Below are 26,640 nucleotides of genomic sequence, written 5' to 3' on the forward strand. Positions count from 1 at the left end.
AATGTTATTTTAAATTTTATCCACCGCCTGTTTTTGTACTTTGATTAAAAAAAAAAGAAAAATTGCGGGGACATGAAAAGTGGCGGGTTTGTAGGCCGGTACGAAAGTCGACTCAGTTATGATATAATTTAAATTGTAAGGCGTAGGTAACTCGACGTATATTTTTGAGAAATAAAGTGTGAACCTTAGTGTTAACCCGATTTTTTTCGCTGAATGGAAATTATAATACATATAGCGGAATATTATCTAGCGTTCCTCAATAAATAATGATAATAATATCCTGGGACCTTATTTAAACACGGCCATCTGATCCCAAACTAGGCAGGGCTTGAACTATGGAAACCAGACAACTGATACATATACTACTGTTCTTTTTGTAAATAAATACTTATATATTTACGTTAAAATAAACCATTTTATTTTTAAATAACTTACAGCAACTTTTGATTTATTTTAAACGAATTTATATATGGTCTAGTCTCTTTAGATTTTAATTGAATTTACTTAATACATAATATTTTTTTTAAAGTTAACATTATTTTTAACCTCATAAACATGGGAAGGGAAGATAAATGTTAACGTTGTTGTATTTAAAACACTCTATAGTGTTTTAAATATAGGAGGTTTATTGGAAAAGTCGGGATACGCAGGGACTAAATGAACGTCGCAGACACATGAAAATAATCAGCTAGGATTTATGCAAATCATTAATGGGATATTCTAAAACCTTATTTTCAAATAATATCAATAAAATAATGCTTTTTAATTCTGTGACGTACATATACGTGTTGTATGTGTGTATGAGGTCAGCGTGTACGTGTGAGTATAGAAATTAAAACCGAACCAAGTCGATGTATTATTGTAAGATTTATAACATTATAAAGTTATTTGTAATTAATGATGTTTATAGAATTAAATATATTTTTCAATATGTAATAATTAGATGATTAGATATAATTAATACGATGAGGTATTTCTTTACAGGAAACAGATAATAATATGCCACTAATTTAAAAATAATGTAGAATAATAATAATGTAAAACATTTTTATGTATCCGTTATTACATACATCATAATTACGTTTGGCAATTACACCTCTTTTGTCTAGTGGCTAGCTGCTAGAGGTCATGAGGTCCCAGGTTTAAATCCTAAGTTGGACCAATTATTATTTCGTTTAAGAAGTTTTCAATAGAAGCCCAGAGTATGAAAGGTGGCAGTGTCATACTCCTTTGACTTGAAGAGCAGGTTAAGCTGTTGGTCGTATCACATCAACGTTATCTGTTTATGAAGGTTAGTATAAGGAATGTTTCAAGGATTGAGCACTATATCTCCCGCACTGTTTGTCTTATTTTCTTATTTGGTACACACATATTTATAAATTTATGAACTAAAATTTAAATTTATCTTTAAATTTTATTATTTACATAATACCTTTAATATTATATCTTTAATGATTGAGTGAATATGTATTATTTGTGAGTTTTACTTAACCACAGTCTCTTACTTTTTATATACAAATACATAATTATAGATCTCCAGATACGTTAATTTCTATTTTATTGCGCCTGCATGCCTTCTACATCAGCCAGGAAACAAGAAATAGGAAACTACTAGCAAGGCGAACATATATGTTTTACAAACGTATCTAATTGACAGTTGAATATGCAGTATAATAATTCCACAATTGTATCAATTGTATTCCATAAAATGTAAAGTTTTATAATATATAAACTAATCTCTTTTTCCTAACATTTCTCTTCATAAATGCTCTTCATTTTCAACGTCTTGTGTATCAAGATCATTATTAGATGAAATTCTGTTAACGCCAATTAAAACAATTTGGATCACAGTCACACTTCCGCCTAATGCTGCGACTGTTCTTAACACCTAGAAATAAGTACTAAGCGAGTTGACGTTTATCTAAGAAGTATTTATTCGACAAATTTAAGTTTTTTTTCTGTACATCCTTGAAGCTACGTTCAAAGAATGGGTGATGAATTTTAAGCGCGTTTCACTTTGTTTTTTGGTATAAATAGATATATGAATGGCGTAAGTAATTTGATTATACAATAAGTTATTCTGATATACGATATCCAGAACTGTTCTTACTTTAGATTTAAGGCTCCTTGTTCAGTTCAAAGTTATATTCAAAGAAATTTATATTTTTTATTGTGTGTATTCGTGTTTTGTTATTAATATTATATTAAAATTATTCGACTGCCTCGTTGGTCTAGTGGCTAAGTATGAGGCCGCAGAATCCGAAAATGTATATAAGGAAATATCCTTATGTAACATAATTTAATAATGCCATAACATGTAAAGTTTGAGGTAAAGATACTAGTATCATTTAGTAGCCTTTGTCGGTAAAAAGTATAGTCTTTTGTATTATGACAGGTTTGTCTAATGGCCATATTTATTGGTCGTCGCGAATTCAAATAACGTTACTTTGAATGGGACAATTGGATACAATTTCAAACTACGATAAGATAACCATAGTTTCCTCATTTAAAGTCTCCATGTGTTAAAGTTTAAATTGTGCGTTAACAATAAGACAGTCTGGACGTTTCCTTTTGCGTGTATTGCAGATGAAGCGGTATTATCGTCATTCATGTAGCAATTACCGCATTAACGAGATGAAAAGAAACAAAAAAGTTAACATAACGTTCGGAATACCAATAAAGTAATTCTTTGTTAACCGTAACAATTATAATAAATCGTACAATTATAATATTATAATAAACCGTAAAAATAGTTGCAAACAATATAAAAATACCGATTTGTATATTGTTTGCAACTATTTTCAATATAATCGAAGAACTCACAGACCAGAAACCGTTAGCTTTTTATGATCCGATTTAAAAAGTCAGTTACAAAAGAACTATTAACGCACGAAATCGAAACGAACGCTGATTGTAATAGGTATTGACAAAATTTAATTGAAATTTTTGTGTCGAGCGTTAAGTTTCTTAAACTATGAAATTATGCAAATGTCGTTACGGTTTCACGACAACGTATTTCACATGTGAATTTCGCAATGTAACCTTCGCGTTAACCTAACTACGTGACATTACTTTATCTTAGTTTTAATTAGGAGTAAACGGGCCAAAGTTTGCGATGTAGTAATAAAACGAGTGAAAGATTATATATCTATAAAATAGAATAAGAATTTGTAATAACTTTCGGGGTCAGAGGCGACTCCGGTTGGAGTGCTTGTCATTGCTCATTTTTTATTCCTTTACGAGGATACGTAGGCTGCTGGTCATAGCGAACGATAAAACACCGAACAATTTTTTATAATTTTCTTTTTAACAAAGTACCTTGAAAATTCAATTTATTGATAGCTTATAATAATTAACGAAAGGTGAAATGTTACAGAATATATTTTTTATCGGTGGTAAGGCTATGTGTACATATGTCTAGGTGGGTACCACATCCCCATCCTAATTCTTACAGTGCCATCGTTTAACGATGGTAACTTAAGTCATAACAGGTTGCTCATTTGTAAGTCTTACAAATTAAAAAAAATTTAAGTTCCACTCCCCTGATATTATAAATATAAGTATTTATGCAAATTTATATATATATATATATATATATATCCTATATATTGTATGGATGCATCTATTCTCTTCTTTGTAACTTGTCTCGGCGCCAATCGCACCTTGAATGTTCGATTGTCTAGACAACTCTCTTCGTAAATTATTGGAAAAATCGACTCGTATTTTATTAGATGTGTTCAAAACAAAGCAGACGAATAAATAATCTTGAGATTAATCTAGTTTATTTTTGTTTTGCGTCTTAAAGCGATAAAAAAATATGCAATAAAATATTATTTGATACCCAAGCGGACTTCACTCTGCGACAAAGTTTTATTAAAAACATGTTAAAGAAAGAGACATAAAAACGGTTTTAATACGAACAATATTTCACCCTAGAAGTTATACATCTGACGTCATTTAAATTTTATTTAAGTTTTCGCTCTTCTTATGTCTTCGAAGTTGCATTACTTTGTAGCATCTCATTTTTATACCAATGCTACCTTGCCCATCATATTAAATCACAGTGTGTTTGATCAAAATTAATTTAATATATAATTTTATCGTATAAAAAACGAAGACAACAACTTTAAAGAAAATTCCTATTGTCTATGTTGCATTGCTTCTTCTAGACACACATAACTATTAATAATATATTTATTTGGAACATGTTTACATATTGAAATATGATCACCATATTTTGTTGTTATAGCGGTATGCCATGTTTGTTCATGATTTTTATTCTAGCTATATTTGGTAATTGTATTTTTTTATAGTATAGGTAGGCGGACGAGCATATGGGCCACCTGATGGTAAGTGGTCACCAACACCCAAAGACATTGGCATTGTAAGAACTGTTAACCATCGCTTACATCACCAACCAACCTTGGGAACTAAGATGTTATGTCCCTTGTGCGTATAATTACACTGGCTCACTCACCCTTCAAACCGGAACACAACCAATACCAAGTACTGCTGTTTTGCGGTAGAATATCTGATGAGTGCGTGGTACCTACCCAGATGGCTTGCACAAAGCCCTACCACCAGTAAATTTATATTACCAGTATTACTAGGCTACTAAAAAGTTATTAACGGTCTGATAATGTTAAAATGCTGGCATGCCAGTTATACATCTGGCGTAATTTCATTGGGAATTTCATTTCAAAATATGCTGGTCTCCTCGCGATATTTTCCTTAAGTACATTAAGTGCTTGTAAAGTCTGTGACACTCGTCTGTATTTGAACCAGTGATCTTGAAACATGATCAACGTACATGTCGTATCCACTGCGCCTAAGCGGGTTAATCATTTTAAAGTTTTTTATAAATTTTCTTTTTACTTAATTTGAAGGCCCCTAAGTCAGATTACGAACTTTATTTTCGAATAAAAACAAACATAAATCGAGACTGTCTCATAATTTTCCTTTACACAACAATATTTTAACCCTTTTAAATGAGCTTGAATTTAGATCTACATTTTTATTTAAGGTATTAGGCTTTGCCGTTTGCTCATTTTTTATTTGTGACCATTTGTTATTCCGAATGACATTTTTATCAATGGAACTGAATTTATTTTGGCGTATAAAAACAGTGTCAAAAGGGTTTTAGTAATAAAGAATTAATGATGTTTTATTTACATTTATTTATAATTTATTTTATTACTATAATGAATTTATGCTGTGGGTTAAAAACATTTTCGGCAATAAAGCTATAAATCTTATAGTTTTAATACGAATTTAATCGTTTTATAAAGAGGTCGTTGGACTGTTTTTTTATGTTATAAAATGCATACTAACTATCAATTTAACAATATTTTAATTCCACAGACAAGATTTTTTTATTGGTCACAACTATGGCAATAAAAGTAACAATGAATGTAAGCATTAATAAATTCTAAGTAAACACCATCGTATAATTAAACAGTGTGTCTTCTTCTTTCTAATGTCAAATCATTTATGACAGAAAGAGAGAAATCAACCATATATCGTAAGTAACGTTTATAAGGAAGAGTAACGTAATCGGAGGGCAACTATATATAAATCACTAAAAGGAAAACGTATAAAAATGCTCAGCATGAAAGATACAAGTCGAGTTCAAAGGTCCGAAGCTCCGAGACATAGGGATTCGGAAAATTACTAAATTGGAGTTGGGTACATTTTGAGATGTGGTGATGATAGGTGGAGTTAGGATGGCAGTCGAGAAAGGCCGATACAAAACATTAGATGTTGTTATAATAAATTATATGAACATTACATTTTTAATATTATTCTAATGAATACAATAAGTGCGAAAGTGCAGCCAATCATCGTTAATTTTGCAGACACGTTCTCAAGGGTACAGATAAGATCATCTGGTACCAGATCTATATATATTGCCCGCACTGTATATATATACAGTGCGGGCAAAGCCGCGGGTGGAAACTTGGCTTCTATAATTTATATAAAAAGGCCAAAGCAAATCTGTTTAGTACCTTTTCTGCCTGTTGTTCAGTCCATTTTATTTACTTATATTTGTTAGCAATTGACAGAATAAGTTTGAAAATAAGAGTTAGAATTTCTTATATGTTTTCCTCGAATGGACGACAAATGTACCAGACTTTTATGTGACAAATGCAAGTGCGTTTTCCCACGCTATATTCGTTCACAGAGCATGAGATAAATACGAATTAATGACATGAAAAGCAATAAGTATTACTGTGTTCCCGTTTGAAGGGTGTCAGTGTAACTAAGTCAAAGTCAAAAATCTTTTTTCAATATAGTAGCGTTGCACTTACTTATTGATTGTCATGAATCTACCACCGGTTCGGAAATAAATACCTCAGACCTGAGAAGAACCGACTGAAGAAGAACTACTGGTGCAAGGGTCATAAAATATTAGTTCCCAAAGTTGGTGGCAAAGGCGAAGTAAGGAGTGGCTAATATTTCTTACATCACCAATGGATGATCTATGGATGGTGGTGACCACTTACCATCAGGCGCGTTCACTCCGCGTTCAGTTAGATTCACCGCCAATGCATTTGGTATTATTGTATTGATTATTTTTGTAATAAAGTATATTTGCATTGTACTAAACCTTGAACAGATTATGATCTAATCGATGTATTAATTGAAAATAAATAAAAAACAAGAATAGATAAATAGTCATATTAGTTATAATACCTCTATTTATTAAAGAATATTGAAAAATCCTTTTTCAAACTTCGCACATAATAATTTGAACGCATGACAAGTTCGACATTGACCACTCAAATTATTGACATCATAATTATATTTATGCAGTTCTCGTAGTGTATACGCTAATTCATCTCTTGTTTATTTATTTAATATTGCACAACACAAAATATATATTGTATAAAAAGCCGGCTTAATGCTAAAAGCATTATCTACTAGCTAACCTTAGGAAGTGCAGGAAATAAAGTTTGTAGTTGTGCTAAAGAAAAACAATTTCCTTATATCTATGATCTTACACTGAAATATAAGTAATGAATGAATATTAATGACAAAGTTACAAGTAGTTTTTGAATAAATTATAATTATAAATATTTAAGCTAGTAGTAATATTTAAGGCTATTTAAGCGCTTAAGAATTGTCATTTAACAAGATGTCAAGCTAGCACCAGTTCTTAATATAGATTTTACTGGGAAGAACTAAGTCGCAAAGGTCAGAAATAAGCCGATGAGAAGAATGTATGGAGCTTACCACGCGGTAATATATACGACGTATAAATAAACTAAGACATTATGTTCCTTGTGCCTGTTGTTATGCCCTCACACTTGAAACTGGAACACAATAATGCTAAGGACATTTTGGCAGTAGAATATGTGACAATTGGGTGGTACCTCCCCAGACGGGCTTGCACAAAGCCTTATCAAGAAAGAAGATAAGAATCATTTGCGTTTTGTCTGGATTTGATGCACTTGTCTTCGTTAATATTCCTTGTATTCCATCTACTGGCCCATGAGCGGAGAAATTTCACAGATAATAATTAATTGTTATAGTTAATTTATTCAAAAGGTCACATACAAAGCGCTAGCTGGAGCGTTACGTTAAATAAAAACGTTTTAAAGAACCCTTTTGCTCCTATTTTTTATTCGCTTAAATGTAATTAATCTTGAAAGTTTATTTTTCATGAACATTTAGATGTGTAAGTTAATGTAATTGTTCCACTGCTGGCCAAAGGTCTATTATCCTCTTAAGGATAATTAAATAGCTTATTCCACCACGATGCTTCAGTGTGGATCATCATCATGCATGTTTACTTCCAACCCAATATTTAGTATTTCCCTTAATATGAAACTAATATTCTGTTTTAGGGACCATCTTTCCACTATCAGGTAGGCGGACAGCCGTAAAAGTATGCAAATGTCATTGCATTTCGGATCTTAATGAATGCAATAAAAAATAAAAATATTACAACTCTTCAAAATATATCATCGAGGTCAATTCCAAAGGGCTAAAAGCGAGGATATCGATTTAATATTGATTATTGCATTTGGTCATATTAAAAATGTTTTAAAATATTATTACTTATTATTATTATACCACAGTTCATTATCATCGTTATCATTCATCCAATCGTAGTCCACTGCCGGACTTAGATTTCTCCAAAGGTGTTCAATCTTCTTCAAGTTACCATCGGGAATTCTATCCAAAATTCTTCGCAGTAATAGTTACCAGAGACAATTTTCCATAATTATCTCGCACATTTATTATAACAGACCAGCTGTGGCGTATACATCAACGATAAATGTGGTTCTAAAATCACATCGTAAAAAGAACAAGCGTTTCAAACGTACATATAATATAGACATATAAACACTGCCAGCCTTTAAATCCATATCCAGTATTTTTTGTGCGAAGCCTCAGCAAAAATCGTTTCGTATGAAGACTTAAAATCCACTTCATAGATTTTTTTCTTCATTGTTAATGTTCTAAGGTTATGGAATGCCTCTATATGGCTGAGCAAGTATTTATACGACTTTTATTATAAGGACACTAATAAAATATATTCACGATTCACATTCGACCTTTTTAAAGTTGTATACCATTTTTCTAACGTAAGCCTTCTGTTCACTTTAAAATAGAAACATGGAATGTTTTCAAAAAAATAGAAAATAAAAAAGTATATATACAATTATTATCGTTGATTATATTCTCGGTACGCTGTCGAGGCTGACGAGGAATTGTTAACGTAAGTGAATTTTTAATTACCAAAGATTAAAAATGTAAAGTGACACAATTTTTTTTTTATAATATATATTATTATATTATTAAAAATTTAGGCAAATGCTTACACCGTCAATGCGACGCAAAACATGGGATATTATATCTTATAATGTTATAAGTTCTTTGCCCGTAATTGTGCTCACTTACTACTTCAAACTATAACACAGCATTACAAGTTATTTACTTACAAGCATTGCATTGATTTATATTAAGTAGAATTCTTACTAGAAATTTTAATCGTCATTATAGCTAACGCCATAAGAGAGACGAATGAAAAAATATTGTAATAAGTTTCCTTATAATAGTAAGAACGTCAAATAAAAAAAAAATGCATTTTAGGAAGGAAACTTTTGAATAAATTTTCTGTCAAAATTAATAACAAAATCGTCAATAAATATAAAAAAAACCAAACATAACAAGTCAGTGTATTATCAAGGAGAGTAAATTAATTTTTAATTGAATTTGCTTAACATGCCTGTTCAATGTAATTGGTGGTAAAGAGTACCGAGTTTCTTAACAGTTTGTCTTGGTAGAGTTTTACGAAACAGTGGTTGATTTAATTTTAATTAAAACTTGTTAAATATCAATTCAAAATTATGAAAAGGGGAAAAAAGTAGAGAACTTTGATTTTGCAGGAATAACTCACCTGCATCGGTTAATCAATTACCTGATTACTATTCATCTACAAAACAATATCAAAATGAGTTATTGTTCGTATTTATGTAAATAGTATTCATTTGGTTTGCTAGGTAAGTTTTTTTATAGAATAGGAAGGCGGACGAACATATGTGCCACCTGATGGTAACTGGTGACCAATGCTCATAGACATTGACGTTGTAAGAAACGTTAAACATCGCTTACATCGTCAATGTGCCACCAACCTTGTGAACTAAAATAATATGTCCCTTGTGCCTGTAATTATACTGGCTCACTCACCCTTCAAACCGGAATACAACAACACCAAGTACTGCTGTTTTTGCGGTAGAATATCTGATGAGTGGGTGGTACCTATCCAGACGAGTTTGCACAAAGCCGTACCACCAATAAAAACTCACTCTTCAGATATTCTACCGCTTAACAGTAATATTTAATATTGCTGTGTAATGGTTTGAAGGTTAAGTGAGCCAGTATAACTATAGGCACAAGGAAATTAACATCTTAATTCCCAAGGTTGGTGGCACGTTGACGATTTACGAAACGGTTAATATTTTGTACATATCCAACGTCTATGGGGCTAGGTGACAAACAGTTGGCCCATTTGCACGTTCGCCTATCTAATAAAATAAAAAAGTTATAATTTGTTTTGCAGTAAATATTACAAAAAGTTGCTCATATTTCTTTGCAAATTACTGTAATAATTATTGGAAATAGAAAATTTTACATTTTATGGATCTCTTATCACCCTCATAAAGTAATTATTGATAAAAATGATAATATCGTAATAAGTATTTAAGCATTTCTGCAAATGAATTATCTTATTAAACAAAGTTTTTTTATTTACGATGGTTAAGTCTTATTGTTTAATCGCATTTTTATTGTTTTGTTTATTTATAGAAGGTGAGCGTGATTTGTTGTTACTACTTTAAATTTTTTCTTCTTTAACATTTATCATAAATTAAAATTGTTAGTATTAGACTTTTAAAATTTGCCTCCTGAATTGTTTTACAAGCAAATATTTGAATCTAATTTATATTAGGTTATATATATATAGTATATAAGTTAAATAATCTAAACATACATGATTATATGTTATATTAAATTATTACAATTACGGTACATATTCATATAATAAATATATAATTAGCATTAACCTGTACTTACCCTTGAATTCAAATTGATTCCATTTCAAAGCTTAAGCCGAATTGTATTTCCAATTATTATTCGAAAAACAAACAGTACAAAACAACAAAATAAGTACTAGTGAAAAATTATTTGTACTAATTATAATTTTAATAAAGATTTTTTTTTCCTTTATATTGACAAAAAAATCAGGAGGCTGTTTGCACAGAACTGTAACAGGATTAGGAATATGAAATGTTTTGTTTAGTTATTAATAAAGAAGAAAATATACATACAATTAACGTAAACGTTTGCTCTAGGTAAATATATTTTAATCACGTAATAAATTACTTTAGAAGCATAGCACACGCTTAATTGAAAAAACATTATAATAAATAGACGATCTGCCAAATCTGCCTGATGGTAAGCGGTCACCACCGCTCATAGACATTGGGACTGTAAGGAGTATTAAATATTCCTTATACCGCCTGTTATAATTATGTTGGGAATTTAGGAGTTATATCCCTCGTGTCTGTAATTACACTGGCTCGTCGATCAAACCAGAACACAACTTACTAAGTAGCAGCACTACTTTAGCTGTAGAATAAGTGACGAATGGGTAGTACGTAAGGGCTTACACAAAACCTAATCATTAAATAATTTATGTATTTATTTATATTTCCATGCCCTTTATTTGCGATTTTTTTTATTTTTATATATAATCAATGTGTTGTAATATTTACGTGCTTATTTTTGTAAAAAAATATTGCGTTATTAGTGCCAAAGTAATTAAGTAATAACTTAAAATACATATATTTATTTTATTTGCAACCTATAGATGCAGTATCTAGGAGACGTATTTATCTTGGCAGAAGCAGTGACATTGAAAGTTCTGATGGCAAAATTGTAGGAGGTTACAACACCACCATACAGGATGTTCCATACCAAGTGTACTTACTACTGCAGATGGGTACTGATTACTATCAGTGTGGCGGTTCCATCATAAGCGAGAGATATGTCTTGACAGCAGCGCATTGCCTCACAGGGTAATATGATAATTATTAATATTTTATTTTAAGATTACTCTCTCGTCATGGTGGTATGGACGCCTGAGGTGGGGGCTCGCGTATCCTATTTCAGACGGTTTTGAGGAGGACAGCAGCTGCCGGCATACGCTCTTGCGACAAGTCCGGGGGGCGAGCTCACCTTCGCTGAGAAGACCTCGACCACGATCCACGAGTAGAGCACAGTACGGAAGGAGCCACGGTTACGTAATATCGACATGATCTGATCAGCCACTCCAATCCGTACTTTTTCGATGAGATAAGAAGCTTATAAGATTGTTATTTTTAGGACAGGATTTTTTCTTTTGTTTTGCTGGTAGTTTCAGTTAAGTGCATAGATATATATGTCGCGGATTCAAATGGATTGCCATTTTAATGGCCGCCATTGTCGTCCGGCGCTGGCGCTGTCCTGAGAGCAAGAGACCAAGAGACCAAGGGGTCGCTCGAGAAAATGATCACACGCGCTACTGACATACTCCTTTATATTTTATATTTCCATCAGTCGGCTACATAATAAAATAGGCACTCGTCTTATAATTTTCACACTTGACGTCTGACAACCGACCAACCTATATGACATACATCACGTTGTGTGGTGTTGCTATTCTAATAAGTGACGTCGTTTACCTGTTTAAATTTATTATCTCTGACATATATATTTATTTTATATAATATTAAATGATTTCAGATCAGCAACTATTTTCCTAAAATTATAATTTTTCAAAATTGTGCTAATTTATTATTCATAAACACAGTTTATCTGAATTACGTAATCCTGATCTGATTTGATTGGTTTATTTTAGCATAACGCGAATTTATGTCAGAGCTGGTAGTACTCTAGCTATGAGTGGGGGTACCCAATACAACACCACGAGATTTAGACAGCATCCATTTTATAATCCATTGAATTTCGATTATGATGTTGGTCTGATAAATATTCCTGGTGGAATAGCATTGGATGGAGTAAATACAAAAGCGGTTCCTTTGCCAAAAGCTGGAGCCACAATTGAAAATGGTACCAATATTCTTGTGACTGGATGGGGTGATACTACTGTGAGTGGTTTTTTTTAAATTTTGTTTTACTATGATCATTGACTTCACCCAATGCTAAGCATTGTCTTGTTTTCATTCGTTACATTTTAGCTTATGTTTACTTTAGTCTTTGGTTGTGACGGAAAATATCGTAAGGAAACCACCATGAATCAGATAAAATACTACATTTGTATTCACGAAACTACACTGGTGAAATAAGCACTAAACCTTTAGATGAAGAGCCATATTTAGACTGTTGCTTCGTTTATAAAAAAATACGATTAAGACAGGAATATAATTTTTGGTATATTCTTTATCAGCTGGTGGTAACTACTGGTGGTAGGGCTTTGTGCAAGCTCGTCTGGGTAGGTACCACCCACTCATCAGATATTCTACCGCAAAACAGCAATACTTGATATTGTTGTGTTCCGGTTTGAAGGGTGAGTGAGCCAGTGTAATTACAGGCACAAGGGACATAAAATCTTAGTTCCCAAGGTTGGTGGCGCATTGGATATGTAAGCAATGGTTGACATTTCTTACAATGCCAATGTCTAAGAGCGTTGGTGACCACTTACCATCAGGTGGCCCATATGCTCGTCCGCCTTCCTATTCTATAAAAAAAAAAAAAGCTTTCGCTTTGCGAGATGATAGTACTTTGATTAAGTGATTTATAGTCGATTAGTTATGAAATCAATTAGAATTAAAATTAATGCTTAGTTTAATATATAGCATGTAATAATAATAATAAAATAATACCCTGGAGCATTATTCACACACGGCCATCTGATCCCAAATTGAGCAGAGCTTGTGCTATGGAAACCAGATAACTGATATACTACATGTACTACTTTTTCATTGTAAATACATACTTATATAGATAATTACACCCAGACTCAGGACAAACAGACACGTTCATGCACACAAATGTCTGCTAGGTAGGAATTGAACCCACAACCTTCGGCGTGAAAGGCAAATATCTACCAACCACGCTAACCGGCTCGTCAGTGTAGCTCACTATATCACGTTTTTTCTAACATATTTTCCTTCTTATACCTTTTCAGGAGAACGGCCAGGTAAGCCCAAATTTAATGGGCGTACAAGTGCCAACTGTATCTAATGAGGACTGTCTTATGTCTTACTCCACACTTACATCTCGTCAGTTCTGTGCTGGTGTGCCCGAAGGAGGCAAGGACTCTTGCCAGGTTGAATATTTTACTTATAGGCTAAAATATTTATACTTATTTGGTTTTTCTAAATAATCAACATTTGACTCCAAAAAAAAGTTTTAATGTTCGTAACTAAGTGAAAACATTTTAATGTTAAAATATACAAAATGTTAATTTAACAATAATAAGTATTTACAATAAAATCATTAAATTAAAAAAACAATTGCATTGCAATTGAGGTAAGAATGCTATCAACTTTTTTCTTAGAACAGGATCAGGTAAGGTAGTCTAGCTCTTGTTAATTTTTATCAAGTGATATAGTCAATAACATTATCTAAGTATGGTAACAAATAATATACTACGATGTAAATATTAACCGAGAAAACAAAATTAAATTAATGACATTGTTTCAGGGTGATTCCGGAGGTCCAGCAGTAGCAACAGAAACTGGAATTCAACTCGGAACCGTTTCCTTTGGAACAGGCTGTGCTCGACCAGGAATTCCTGGAGTATATACTAATTTAGCCAAAGTAAGAAGATGGATCAGAAGGCACTCGGGCGTCTAAATCCAATGAACATAGTTCTGACCATGAACAAGAAATTACCATTGTATTTTGAATACAAGCTATTAGATAATACCATAGATGAACAATTACTAATTATACGTATCTCATGCTTGGTAATAATTTAATTTGAATATTAATGGTAATATATTAACATTAGAATGAGACATTAAGTCTCATTGTTTCATAAAAAAAATTGTTTATCAAACTAATTTTGTCAAAATATCGAATACACATATAATTGTCCATTTATGATTGTAAATCAGAAATTAAATTTATATGTATTTTTTATAATATATTTGAGATAATATTAATAATTTTAATGGAATAAAGTGTTGTTCATTGATATCGGCGTTTTTGTTTATTTAGATTTCATAAATATTAAAGAAAAAGTTGCTATGACACATTTTTTAAGTTTTGTTGTAACTTTATTAGTTATTTTATTCATTTCTGTTGTGTGAAAAAAGAAATTCAATATAATAAAGACTATATTTAGTTCTTTTTCTTTTATTGGTAACGTTGTTTTTGAGACAGAAGACAAATTCTTAGTTTAATTGATTTTTTACAAAGAACAAAAATCTGAAATGCATATAAACCCTGCCTAAGTTTTAATATGCCATGTTTTTTATAAAAATAAAAATTACAGTTATACGCGTAAAACAAAGAAATGTGTTTAAAAAATTCTGAATCACAATTTTATTTCTTAAAGTTTGAACTAACTTTGATATTACTTTATCCTCAGTAGGATTTACTTGCTTTATTATAATGATTTAAGGTAGGATAGAAGCAAAATAATTTTGTTAAGTTATATAATAATATATACAAAGTAATGATCAGGTATAAAAGTATTTTATTTATCGAAAAAATTATTCAAAAACTTCTTAAGTTAAACAACACAGACAGTCGGTCCATTTTCATAAATAATTTTGAACAAATAACAAAAAGAATGAAATGCTTAACATATTTTTCATTACAATGAAACAGTAACAGTAACAGTAACAGCCTGTTAATGTCCCACTGCTGGGCTAAGGCCTCCTCTCCCTTTTTGAGGAGAAGGTTTAGAGCTTATTCCACCACGCTGCTCTAATGCGGGTTGGTAGAATACACATGTGACATAATTTCAATGAAATTAGACACATGCAGGTTTCCTCACGATGTTTTCCTTCACCGTCAAGCACGAGATGAATTATAATCACAAATTAAGCACATGAAAATTCAGTGGTGCTTACCCGGGTTTGAACCCACGATCATCGGTTAAGATTCACGCGTTCTAACCACTAGGCCGTCTCGGCTTTTTGATGAAAACATATAGATAATTTAAATAATAACATGTTATTATGAATCTGTTGTAATTTTACTATATACATATTTTTATGTATTGAGAAAATCATACATAAAAATACTTACAAGTGATAAAATAATTTGAATGTAATGCTTCTGTAGTTTATTTTAGGAAGACTAGAAAATGGGTCACCTGATAGTAAGTGGTAACCCTCGGTCATACTGGCACCGTAAAAAAATTTTTTTTTTACAGAATAATAAGGCGGACGAGCATATGGACCACCTGATGGTAAGTGGTCACCAACGCCCATAGACATTGGCACTGTAAGAAATGTTAATCATCGTTTACATCACCAATGCGCCACCAATCTTGGGAACCAAGTTGTTATGTCCCTTGTGCCTGTAATTACTGTGGCTCACTTACCCTTCAAACCGGAACACAACAATACCAAGTACTCCTGTTTTGCGGTAGAATATCTGATGAGTGGGTGGTACCTACCCAGACGAGGTTGCACAAAGCTCTACCACCAGTAAATATTATAAACAAATTATTACAATGCTATATGCTGTTAACCATCAGGAGTATGTTTCATGTGCTTTTAAATACGTTACGTATATTCAAAGCGGAACAACAGTAAAACAAAAGTAAAGTATTGCTATTTGCCGGTAAAATAATTAGTGGTACCAGGCCAAATACAATTTTTCCAATGAGAGATTAACTTATCGGGATTAGACTAAGAGCGAGAGAGACGTCTCTAAATGTCTTATGAGAAATGGTCTACATTACATGAACGATAATTAAAAATCTGTTAATACTTGACTCGTAATGTTGGATTGTTAGCAGAAAAATTATAAATAATAATTTTACATATTTTACCGAGTAATTTACGCAGATAATTATTGGAAACAGAAAACATGACATTAATGGACCTCTTATCACCCCCATAAAGTAGTTATAGATAAAAAATATCCTTGTAAAGTGAAGTATTTAAACATTTTTTCAAACGAATTATTATTTTAAATCTTTTGTTTATTTACGATGGAGAAGTATTTTTTTCTAATCCTAGTTTCATTGTTTTGTTTCTTTATAGAAGGTATGTAGATATTATGTTTATTTTAATAAAACTGCTTACTAAGTATTGCTAATTGGCGGTAGACAATGTAACGAGTTTGTGGTACTTACAAAGATAGGCTTGCACGAAGCCGTACCACCCAAATGCAAATAAGGCTTACAATGAGTACCAACAAAGTTATTATGCTGTAATCTAATAAAAATTAGTAATTTTTTTTTTTGGAATTGTAATTTATGTATTATTTTGTAACGCGATTTCAGATGTAGTATCTAGAAGGCGTCATTATCGTGGTAAAACTAGTGACGTTAGAAATTCCGATGGCAAAATTGTAGGAGGCTACAACACTACCATACAGGATGTACCCTACCAAGTGTATCTACTACTGCAGATGGGGTCTGATTACTACCAGTGTGGAGGTTCCATCATAAGTGAGAGATACGTTTTGACAGCGGCGCATTGTCTTACAGGGTATAAAATTTAATAAATTAAATAATTAATAAATTAAATAAAGTGTTTATTAGTACTTTATTTCATAATTTTATAAAAAAATACTGTTTTTAATTTAGGATATTGTTACAATCTCATTGTAAGATATCTTGTAAAATAAAAATATTCAAATAATATTAAATACACATTTACGATCCTTTTTTATGTTGTATGTATTATCCAAAATGTAACTCTAAATTCTATTTAATAATCATATATACAATCATATTACAAAAATTATGTCAACTTTGTGCGAGCTATTTAACGTATTGTTGTAGTTCTGGCAGAAAATAATATTAAATCGACTTCATCTGACTACGCGGGTGTCTCAAGACTCGAGTGACCCGAATAAAAGTTTGTCTAGATAAGGCGTTTTAAACAGAAGCCGAGTCGCGCGTTTGTATTTCTATAGCGTCCAGATGCCCAGATGAGCGACCGTATGCTCGTGTTTACTTCCATTTCCACGTTCCATTTTAATTTTTTTCTTGATACGTCCACTCATAGCAACAATCGTGCGTCTACTGAACTCTGCAATGGTATGCCTACGCACTACGCACGCCTATAAGGTCTTGGTATTCTATTTTTTCTTCTAATTAGTGGGGTGCGTACAAGAAATCTAGTAAGAGGATATATATATTACTAGGTTAAAATAATCTAATTATAATAGTCGAGTATAATTTCCAGTATAACAAGAATTTACATCAGAGCTGGTAGTACTCTAGCTGACAGTGGCGGCACCCAGTACAACACCACAAAATATAGACAGCACCCATTTTATAATCCAATGAATAGCGATTATGATGTTGGTCTGATAAATGTTCCTAATGGAATCACACTGGACGGAGTTAACACAAGAGCTGTTCCACTACCAAAAGCTGGAACTACAATAAAAAATGGTACCAATGTTCTTGTGACGGGATGGGGAGATACTACTGTGAGTGATGTTGTATTTATTCAATTTAATCATCATTGTTCGCTCTTAAGACTTCACCTAATATTTAATGCTACATAATGGTTTAATTTCTCATTTCCGTTTAATTTTCTGTAAGAATAGTAGTACATACTATATCTTACACTGTCATCTGTCACTGTCATGCATCGCAAATTATATGACATAATTACAGGAAAATAATTATACTGACTCACTTACCCCTTGACCAGAACAAAGCAATAAATAGTCCTGATTTTGAAAAAAAAAAGAAATAAAATCATAATCATTATACAATAGACAATAAAAACGGTTATTATTAAAAAGTTAAAGTTACTTACTTGACCTACAAAAAACTGCAATAACATTTCAAAAAGCATTTCGATTTTTAATTTATATTTAGCGTGTAGGCTATCTAGAGATACTGAGGCGCATATTATTGAGAGACGGATCCAGGTATGAGGCTAGCCAATACTCAAAGACCGAAGGAATAATATATTTTTATTTACGTCACGTCGTAATTGTTTGAGTACCCTGTACTGACTGCTTGATGTATTACAATATTCGAATAAGAAATTGTTATGATTTCGTCATGCCCAAATATGGAGTACAACTAAAAAGGCGATGTGCTGACGGCACATATATATTATTAATGCTATAGCTATAGCATCAGCTCATATTTTTGAATCGTCGATCCCACAGTCGCTTAAGACCAGGGTCTTCAATCAGTGCGTCCTACCTGTAATGACTTACGGTGCCGAAACGTGGACACTTACCGTAGGACTGGTCCACCAATTTAGGGTCGCTCAGCGAGCAATGGAACGCGCGATGCTTGGGGTTTCTCTGGCAGATAGAATCCGAAATGAGGACATTCGCCAGAGAACTAAAGTCACCGACATCGCGCTTAGAATTAGCTCGCTGAAGTGGAAGTGGGCTGGTCATGTCTCCAGGCGCATTGATGGCCGATGGAGCCGACACGTGTTGGAGTGGAGACCACGCTTAGGCAAACGTAGTGTAGGACGCCCTGTGACAAGATGGGCCGACGATTTAAAAAAGGTGGCAGGTTCGGGATGGATGCGGACTGCCCAAGATCGGGATGGTTGGCGTTCTATGGGGGAGGCTTTCGTTCAGCAGTGGACGGCAAAAGGCTGAAAAAAAAAATAGCATCAGCTACTTAAGAGACACTTATAAAATAATGATTTATATTATATTATATAGATATAATATTATATCTAATGTTATCACGCTTTAAATTGCAAATGGCGTTCTCTTTTCAGGAGAACGGTCGGGTAAGTGAAAATTTGATGGGCGTACAAGTGCCAACTATATCTAACGAGGACTGCCGCAGGTCTTACTCCACACTTACATCTCGACAATTTTGTGCTGGTGTACCCGAAGGAGGCAAGGACTCTTGTCAGGTAAATGAAATCGTATGCTTGGTAATTTTTGAGCAACTTCTAAAACTTAAATATATTCAATAAATAATTAATACTTCTAATACTTAAATTGCAAATACTTTTATACCTGTTGTTTGTAAATAATTTTACAATTATTTGTAATGCTAAAATCACATAATGTACGAGTAATTACTGAAACTGAAATGCGCTTTAAATCACATTTCTTAGTTTAGAGTCAGAGTATGGTTTAATATGGTATAATTAACTAAAATAGTTTGTATTTGAAAATATCAAGACGAGATGGCCATCGAAAAGTGAAATGATTTTTTTTACTATTGCGTTTTAGAGCAGCCTGGTGGAGTAAGCTCCAAGCCTTATTCTTAAAAAAGAACAGTAGGCTTGAGCTCAACAGTAGAGTATTTACTGTTGAGCCGCCTTGTTGGTCTAGTGGCTGTACGTAAGGCCGCAGACTCAGCCCAGAGTCTAGAAGTTGGAAGTGTGTACACTTCCGTGCCTCGGAAAGCACGCAAAGCCATTGGTCCTGCGCCTGAACTCTTTCCAGTTGTGTCGGATTGCCGTCCCATCGGATTAAGAGAGTGCACCTGTGTTTCCGCACTCACTTGTGCACTATAATATCACCTGCGCAGTTGGCTAATCTCTTGAGATTGGCCACCGTGGCCGAAATTAGTCTGGAGGACATAATTAGACTATTTACAGGCTGTTATTGTTTGTTTTATAAATGTAAATTAATAAATGTGTGATCCAGGGTGATTCTGGAGGTCCGGCAGTGGAAACCGATACTGGAACTCAACTCGGAATAGTATCCTTTGGAACGGGCTGTGCTCGACCAGGGACTCCTGGGGTGTATACTAACGTGCCGAAAGTAAGAAGGTGGATCAAAAGGAACTCAGGCGTCTAGATATATCATTCTATATCTATAAATAGTACTCTATTGAATTCAATTTATCAGTAAAATATTATGAGTTATTATTTTAGGTAGATATTTGATTGTACTTCAGATTGCCGTTTATTGCTTTGTAGGATAATTTTACTACGAATTATTGATGTAATATTATTTTTATTGAACTCGTTTAATTAGTATTTACCTAAGGGTAACCTAGAAATCACTTTAAAAAAAGTTGTTACGACTTTTATGTTGATTCTTTATAATCGAAAAATTATAATTAATGTAAAGTTACCAGTTCGATCGGAATATAATTTTTAGCAAGAAAAACTACTTTTTGTGCTTGCAAAATGATCGTACTGATTCAAACAAAACTGTTTTCTATAAATTAAAATTATGTCAATTAATTTATATTAAATAATAACTATATACATAAAGCATGAACTACCTAAATTATTTATTAGAGCTAAAATATTCTTTAAAATATGCTCGGTGCTGTTTATTGCTGTTTTATTAAACAGTTAATGTTATATTAAGGTTACTTTTTTATAAACAAATAAAAATTATAAATAGAAATAAACTAATATTGATCAACTATGCATGATTAATTTCATATAAAATTTATACTTCCGCACACAAACTTTATGCTTAAAGTTTGTATTACTAGATTTAATATACCAACTTCTTGAAAACTCTACATTTATAGTATGTAGTACCTCTATAATATTATATCAATAACAATAAAATAAATCATATCAAAATAAGTAAAAAAAAAATAATAATTTTATTTAATAAGAATGTAAAAACTTAAAATTGCATATACGTCCTTAGCCACTGACGCTGTTACGATTTTTTTTAATTTAACGTGCCTCTTGGTACTAGAACAACGAGATTGTACCCTTAATTAGAGTGGCTCACTCACCCTTAGAACCGAGCACAGCAATACAGGAGTGTAGTTACACGTTTAGCGATAGAATAACTGATGGCGGTGGTGACATGCGCGGCAATGTTCGCAATTAATGGTCAATACGATGATTAGATGTTGCTATTGCAAATAAATATATCACTACTTGTTTTTTCTAGAAGTAATATTATAATTACACTCTTTCAAGTTTTTTCTTTTATGTTATCAAAATATTTGTATTACTACTTCCCCAGAAACATTTAGATATCTACATGCAAATGACTTTTTAATAATGATATGTTATGTCTCAACGAGCTAATTAAAAACAAATATTGATTACGATTACCGATATAACCAAACTGCCATTACCTTCGCTCCTATAAAAAACTACCCAGTCCAAGGATTTCCTATTGTATCTATAGTTTGTGAGGACTGAACATGTTTTTGATTCCTTTATATTTATTTTATGCATTTTTATCAAAAGGTAAGTAAAGTAAACGAAATTGAAGTGACATCACATAAACGATGCTACATCTGGAAGAAAAATATATATACTATCTACCTATCTTCTTAACGAAAAAAAAATGGAGCTTTCATCTCACAATATTTAGAAGATAACATGGACATGAGCGCTGTAAGATTAACCATTCATACTTACATCGCCAATTCGCCACAAACCTCGGGAACTAAGATGTCTGTGGCTGTAGTTACACTGACTCACTCACCCTTCAAACTGAAATACAATAATTTTTGTATTGCTGTTTCATGGTAGATTATCTAAAGAATATGTGGTATCAGCCCAACCACCAATTAAATTGTTTGAATAATGCGATTGCCCATTTTTTTTTCAGATGTGCTTGGTAAAAGTCACCATAAGAGCAGTCAAACGGACGGTGGTAAAATAGTTGGTGGTTACGAAACCACTATTGAAAGTTTTCCGTATCAAGCATATTTACTTTTGGAAAAGGGGGACCAATATTATCAATGCGGGGGCTCGATCATCAACGAATACACAATTCTTACTGCGGCACACTGTTTAACTGGGTATGAAAAATTTTTTTTAATAATATGTGCATATGTTTGTTAAATGAATTGCACTCTGATGAACTGTTATTTTAAATAAGTAATTAAAAATGTTTGAATAAGTTTTATTTATCATTTATTATCTTTTTAATGTAAATAATCCTTGCGGTCAATATATCTTTTTAATGTTTTTCTGTATTTTGTTACGCTCTTAGACAAGATCGTGAATTTGTCTAAATAATATACTCATTTTTTTTCCAAATAAGTTAACAATAACTAATTCTTGGGAAATATGTGTAATTTTTGCTTTAAAACTAACAAAAAAAAACTTTTTTACATTGTTATTGTATTTTTATTTAGTGAGTAAATTAAATATTTATTTTTTTAATTTAAAACATCAACATCATTGGTTGTGTTTGTTAAGCCGTAAACAAATAGAACGGATAAAGCTTCGTACCCAACAAAAGTAACAATTTCTATTAAATTAAAATGTATAACTGAAATGTAGCCTCGTGCTGCAGTTAATATCTTTTTTTAATTTAACAGCATCTCTAAAGTGTATGTAAGAACTGGTTCGTCTGTAGCGGGGGCTGGTGGAACTATGTCCGTCTCCTACAATTTCACACAACACCCGAACTATAATTCGCAGACAAGCGATTATGACGTTGCAATCGTAAGACCGTATACACCAATAAAACTAGATGGTAAAAAAACAAAAGCAGTTCAATTAGCGAAAAAAGGATCAGCCATTGCACCTGGCACCAAAGTTGTTGTGTCAGGATGGGGAACTACTTCTGTAAGTGAATCAACTAGTTTAAGTCTAGTTAAAATTTAATAAAATATTCCATTTTTTAATATTATTTTACTATTTCATTTTTTTAAGACAGATGCGCCAATTATTTTAATAAATAATGATAATAAAGTCCTTCTGACTGATTGAGTCAGTGGCGCAGTCTAGCTCTCTATGAAGAAGTTATTACAGTATATGTGTGTAGGCAAATACACAGTATTGATTTCTTCATCCAAATTATCCGATGGGACAGCAGTCAGGGTACAACTGAAAAGTGATATATATGATAAAAATCAAAAATAGTTTATTATACAGCAAAATATAAGCAAAAATATTACACACTTAATACAATAGCTGGGTTGTTTGCTGAAACGATATCATAATTGTATTTCCGGTGGTACCACACTTAGCAAGCTTGTGTCGTGGATACCTTGCTACGATTTACAGACAGCGTTCCTACTGTTAATAGCGTGTTCTTCAAAAACATTAAACATTATATTCCGTTTCATTAATTTCCTAGCAATTATTTTAGTTTGTCTGCCTCGCTGGTCTAATGGCTAGATAAGGCCGTAAATTTCGAAGGTCATATTATTCGGTCATTCTGTCGAAAATTCTCAGTAAAATTTTTGTAAGATGGATATATCATTCTATATCTATAAATAGTACTCTATTGAATTCAATTTATCAGTAAAATATTATGAGTTATTATTTTAGGTAGATATTTGATTGTACTTCAGATTGCCGTTTATTGCTTTGTAGGATAATTTTACTACGAATTATTGATGTAATATTATTTTTATTGAACTCGTTTAATTAGTATTTACCTAAGGGTAACCTAGAAATCACTTTAAAAAAAGTTGTTACGACTTTTATGTTGATTCTTTATAATCGAAAAATTATAATTAATGTAAAGTTACCAGTTCGATCGGAATATAATTTTTAGCAAGAATGTTACTCGTTACTCGTACATTAATGTTACTCGGTAAGTAGGTTAAGCCGTAGGTCCTGCACACGTTGCATTGACGTCCCATTAGATTATGAGAGTGTATATGTGTTAGTGCACACACTTGTGCACTATAATATGTTCTGCCCAGTTGGCTAATTTCCTTTGAGGTTGGCTGCCGTGCCTGAAATCGGTCATAAGAAAATCATTATTATCATCATGTTAGTCTAAATTTGATGTTGTTATTACATTTTACATTAATATGATTGAAAGCAAAATTTTGCTATTGCTTTGTTGTATTGTTAATGCTATATTTCAGGAAAACGGTGATACAAGCGACGATTTAATGGCAGTTGAAGTGCCTACAGTTTCTAACGAACAGTGCCGTAGATCTTACAGAACCCTTACAGTAAGAATGTTTTGCGCTGGCGTTCCTGAAGGCGGGAAGGATTCTTGTCAGGTAATTAATATTATCGTTGAAGATTTTTTTTTTTACAAAATAGGAAGACGGACGAGCATATGGGCCACCTGATGGTAAGTGGTCACCAAACGCCCTTAGACATTGGCATTGTAAGAAATGTCAACCATCGCTTACATAGCCAATGCGCCACCAACCTTGGGAACTAAGATTTTATGTCCCTTGTGCCTGTAATTACACTGGCTCACTCAACCTTCAAACCGGAACACAACAATAATAAGTACTGCTGTTTTGCGGTAGAATATCTGATGAGTGGGTGGTACCTACCCAGACGAGCTTGCACAAAGCTCTACCACCAGTAAGCTCTGTAAGATATTTTAAGCTTAAAAAATAAAGTTAAAAAAAAATATTTCGTATTAATCGTTGTAGGTGTGGATTAAAAAAATTAAGCGAACACATTAAATATTCAAAATATATTTTCTACTTGTTGATTTTATTCGAAAAATTTCTAACGATTGAAATCAATTTATTTTGTCTGAACAAACATTCAATTAAATAGAAGCAAAATCGATACAAAAATTTGTTTACTTTATTTCGCCTCATATTTATTATTTAAAGCTTTTTAAAAGGCTTTTTAAGGCAAAAACTGTTTATTAACTTAGATCGAGCCTTGACGAGCTCACATTCAGGTACAGATAAACTGTCCACGTCTAAGTAGTTTAAAGGGCAACTTTTTACTCTAATATATTCAAGAATATTTTATAACTTTATAAAGGCTATAAAGAAAACCTTCATATCTTTGTATTTCAATGAATTGAACAAAAAACAACATAATTTTGAAAATAGATTTAAATATACCTTATCCAGACGGGCTTTTAAAAAGCCCACATCCATTAACTACCATCATATATTATATTCTACTGGAAAATCAGTATGGTACGGTATATAATACTAATATGTTCCGGTTTGAAGGGAAAATGAGCCAGTGTAACTACAGGCAAAAGAGACAAATATACTTGTTCCTAAGGTTGGTGGCGCATTGACGATGTCAGAGATTTTTATAATTTATATTTATTTATTATTTCAATTTTTTCGCAGTGACAATGTCTATGGACGGTGTTGACTTACCGCCAGGTGGCTCGTTAACTAGTCTGCTTTTTTTATAGTATAGGTAGGCGGACGAGCATATAGTGGTCACCAACGCCCATAGACATTGGCATTGTAAAAAATGTTTACCATCGCCTACGTCGCCAATGCACCACCAACCTTGGGAACTATGATGATATGTCCCATGTGCCTGTAATTACACTGGCTCAGTCACCCTTTAAACCGGAACACAACAATACCAAGTACTGCTGTTTTGCGGTAGAATATCTGATGAGTGGGTGGTTCCTATATGAGCTTGCACAAACCTTTACCACCAGTAAAACATATACAGTAAGGGTTACATATTTGAAATAAAAATACCGATTTCATCTAAGCTTTACTTACAACTAGAAATCAATATTCTTAATTTTTGTAAATCCATTTATAAATGTATATTGTTATACCATAGGGAGATTCTGGAGGACCTGCTGTATCAAAAGCGTCTGGTATCCAGCTGGGTATTGTATCTTTCGGCACCGGCTGCGCACGCAAAGGTTATCCAGGAGTTTACACGAGGGTAGCTACCGTTCGCGATTGGATAAAGAAGGTTTCAGGAGTGTAGACAATATAATGATAGTAAGTCAGTTCGTTTTAAAATCAGATTGCGATAAAAGTATACACAATCATGACATTAAAACAAACTGACTTAGAAGATCCGCAAGTATTAAATATGTCTTAAATGCCTAGTGGAACGATTGTACATAAAATAAAGGTGCTGTTTACATATAAATGTATATCTTTTTAAATTAATTAGTCTTAATACTTTACACTAACTTATTGACACTGATGCAGAAATTGTTTTTATGCATTGCCGTATTATTGTATACCATTACAGGATCAGATATATCATAAAATTTGTCTAAAAGTATACAACGCATCAATTTTTTTTAATGCCATTATTTATTTATTATTATATCAACACCAACAAGAAGTACACTAATAAATACAATTGAGTCTTTAAAGATGACGTTATACATATCAAG

General features: G+C 32.4%; 2 protein-coding genes across 2 annotated transcripts; both read left to right on the forward strand.

Moving 5' to 3' along the window:
* The first annotated feature begins 2,045 nt into the window (after nucleotides 1-2,045).
* Nucleotides 2,046-14,367, forward strand: LOC126781887 (trypsin-7-like). Its single transcript, XM_050507007.1, has 5 exons — nucleotides 2,046-2,050; nucleotides 11,412-11,585; nucleotides 12,407-12,656; nucleotides 13,697-13,837; nucleotides 14,215-14,367. The coding sequence occupies exons 1-5, from the start codon at nucleotides 2,046-2,048 to the stop codon at nucleotides 14,365-14,367; spliced, it is 723 nt and encodes a 240-aa protein (XP_050362964.1).
* Nucleotides 14,368-17,091: 2,724 nt separating this feature from the next.
* Nucleotides 17,092-26,381, forward strand: LOC126781888 (trypsin-7-like). The gene is made up of 8 exons (XM_050507008.1): nucleotides 17,092-17,186; nucleotides 17,889-18,138; nucleotides 19,410-19,550; nucleotides 20,296-20,440; nucleotides 22,189-22,381; nucleotides 22,907-23,156; nucleotides 24,413-24,553; nucleotides 26,067-26,381. The coding sequence occupies exons 1-8, from the start codon at nucleotides 17,107-17,109 to the stop codon at nucleotides 26,217-26,219; spliced, it is 1,353 nt and encodes a 450-aa protein (XP_050362965.1). The 5' UTR covers nucleotides 17,092-17,106; the 3' UTR covers nucleotides 26,220-26,381.
* The last annotated feature ends 259 nt before the right edge of the window (nucleotides 26,382-26,640 follow it).

The sequence above is a fragment of the Nymphalis io genome, chromosome 4 (genome assembly GCF_905147045.1).
Source record: "Nymphalis io chromosome 4, ilAglIoxx1.1, whole genome shotgun sequence".
Classification (NCBI taxonomy): Eukaryota; Metazoa; Arthropoda; class Insecta; order Lepidoptera; family Nymphalidae; genus Nymphalis; species Nymphalis io.

Bases quoted from the DNA above. Each gene is read 5' to 3' on its own strand.
- LOC126781887 (XM_050507007.1), top strand. The intron at 11,586-12,406 runs GTAATATGATAA...GGTTTATTTTAG, and splicing joins GCAGCGCATTGCCTCACAGG to CATAACGCGAATTTATGTCA. The intron at 12,657-13,696 runs GTGAGTGGTTTT...ATACCTTTTCAG, and splicing joins CTGGATGGGGTGATACTACT to GAGAACGGCCAGGTAAGCCC.
- LOC126781888 (XM_050507008.1), top strand. From the start codon at position 17,107: ATGGGGTCTGATTACTACCAGTGTGGAGGTTCCATCATAAGTGAGAGA. The intron at 17,187-17,888 runs GTATAAAATTTA...TATAATTTCCAG, and splicing joins GCGGCGCATTGTCTTACAGG to TATAACAAGAATTTACATCA. The intron at 23,157-24,412 runs GTAAGTGAATCA...GCTATATTTCAG, and splicing joins CAGGATGGGGAACTACTTCT to GAAAACGGTGATACAAGCGA.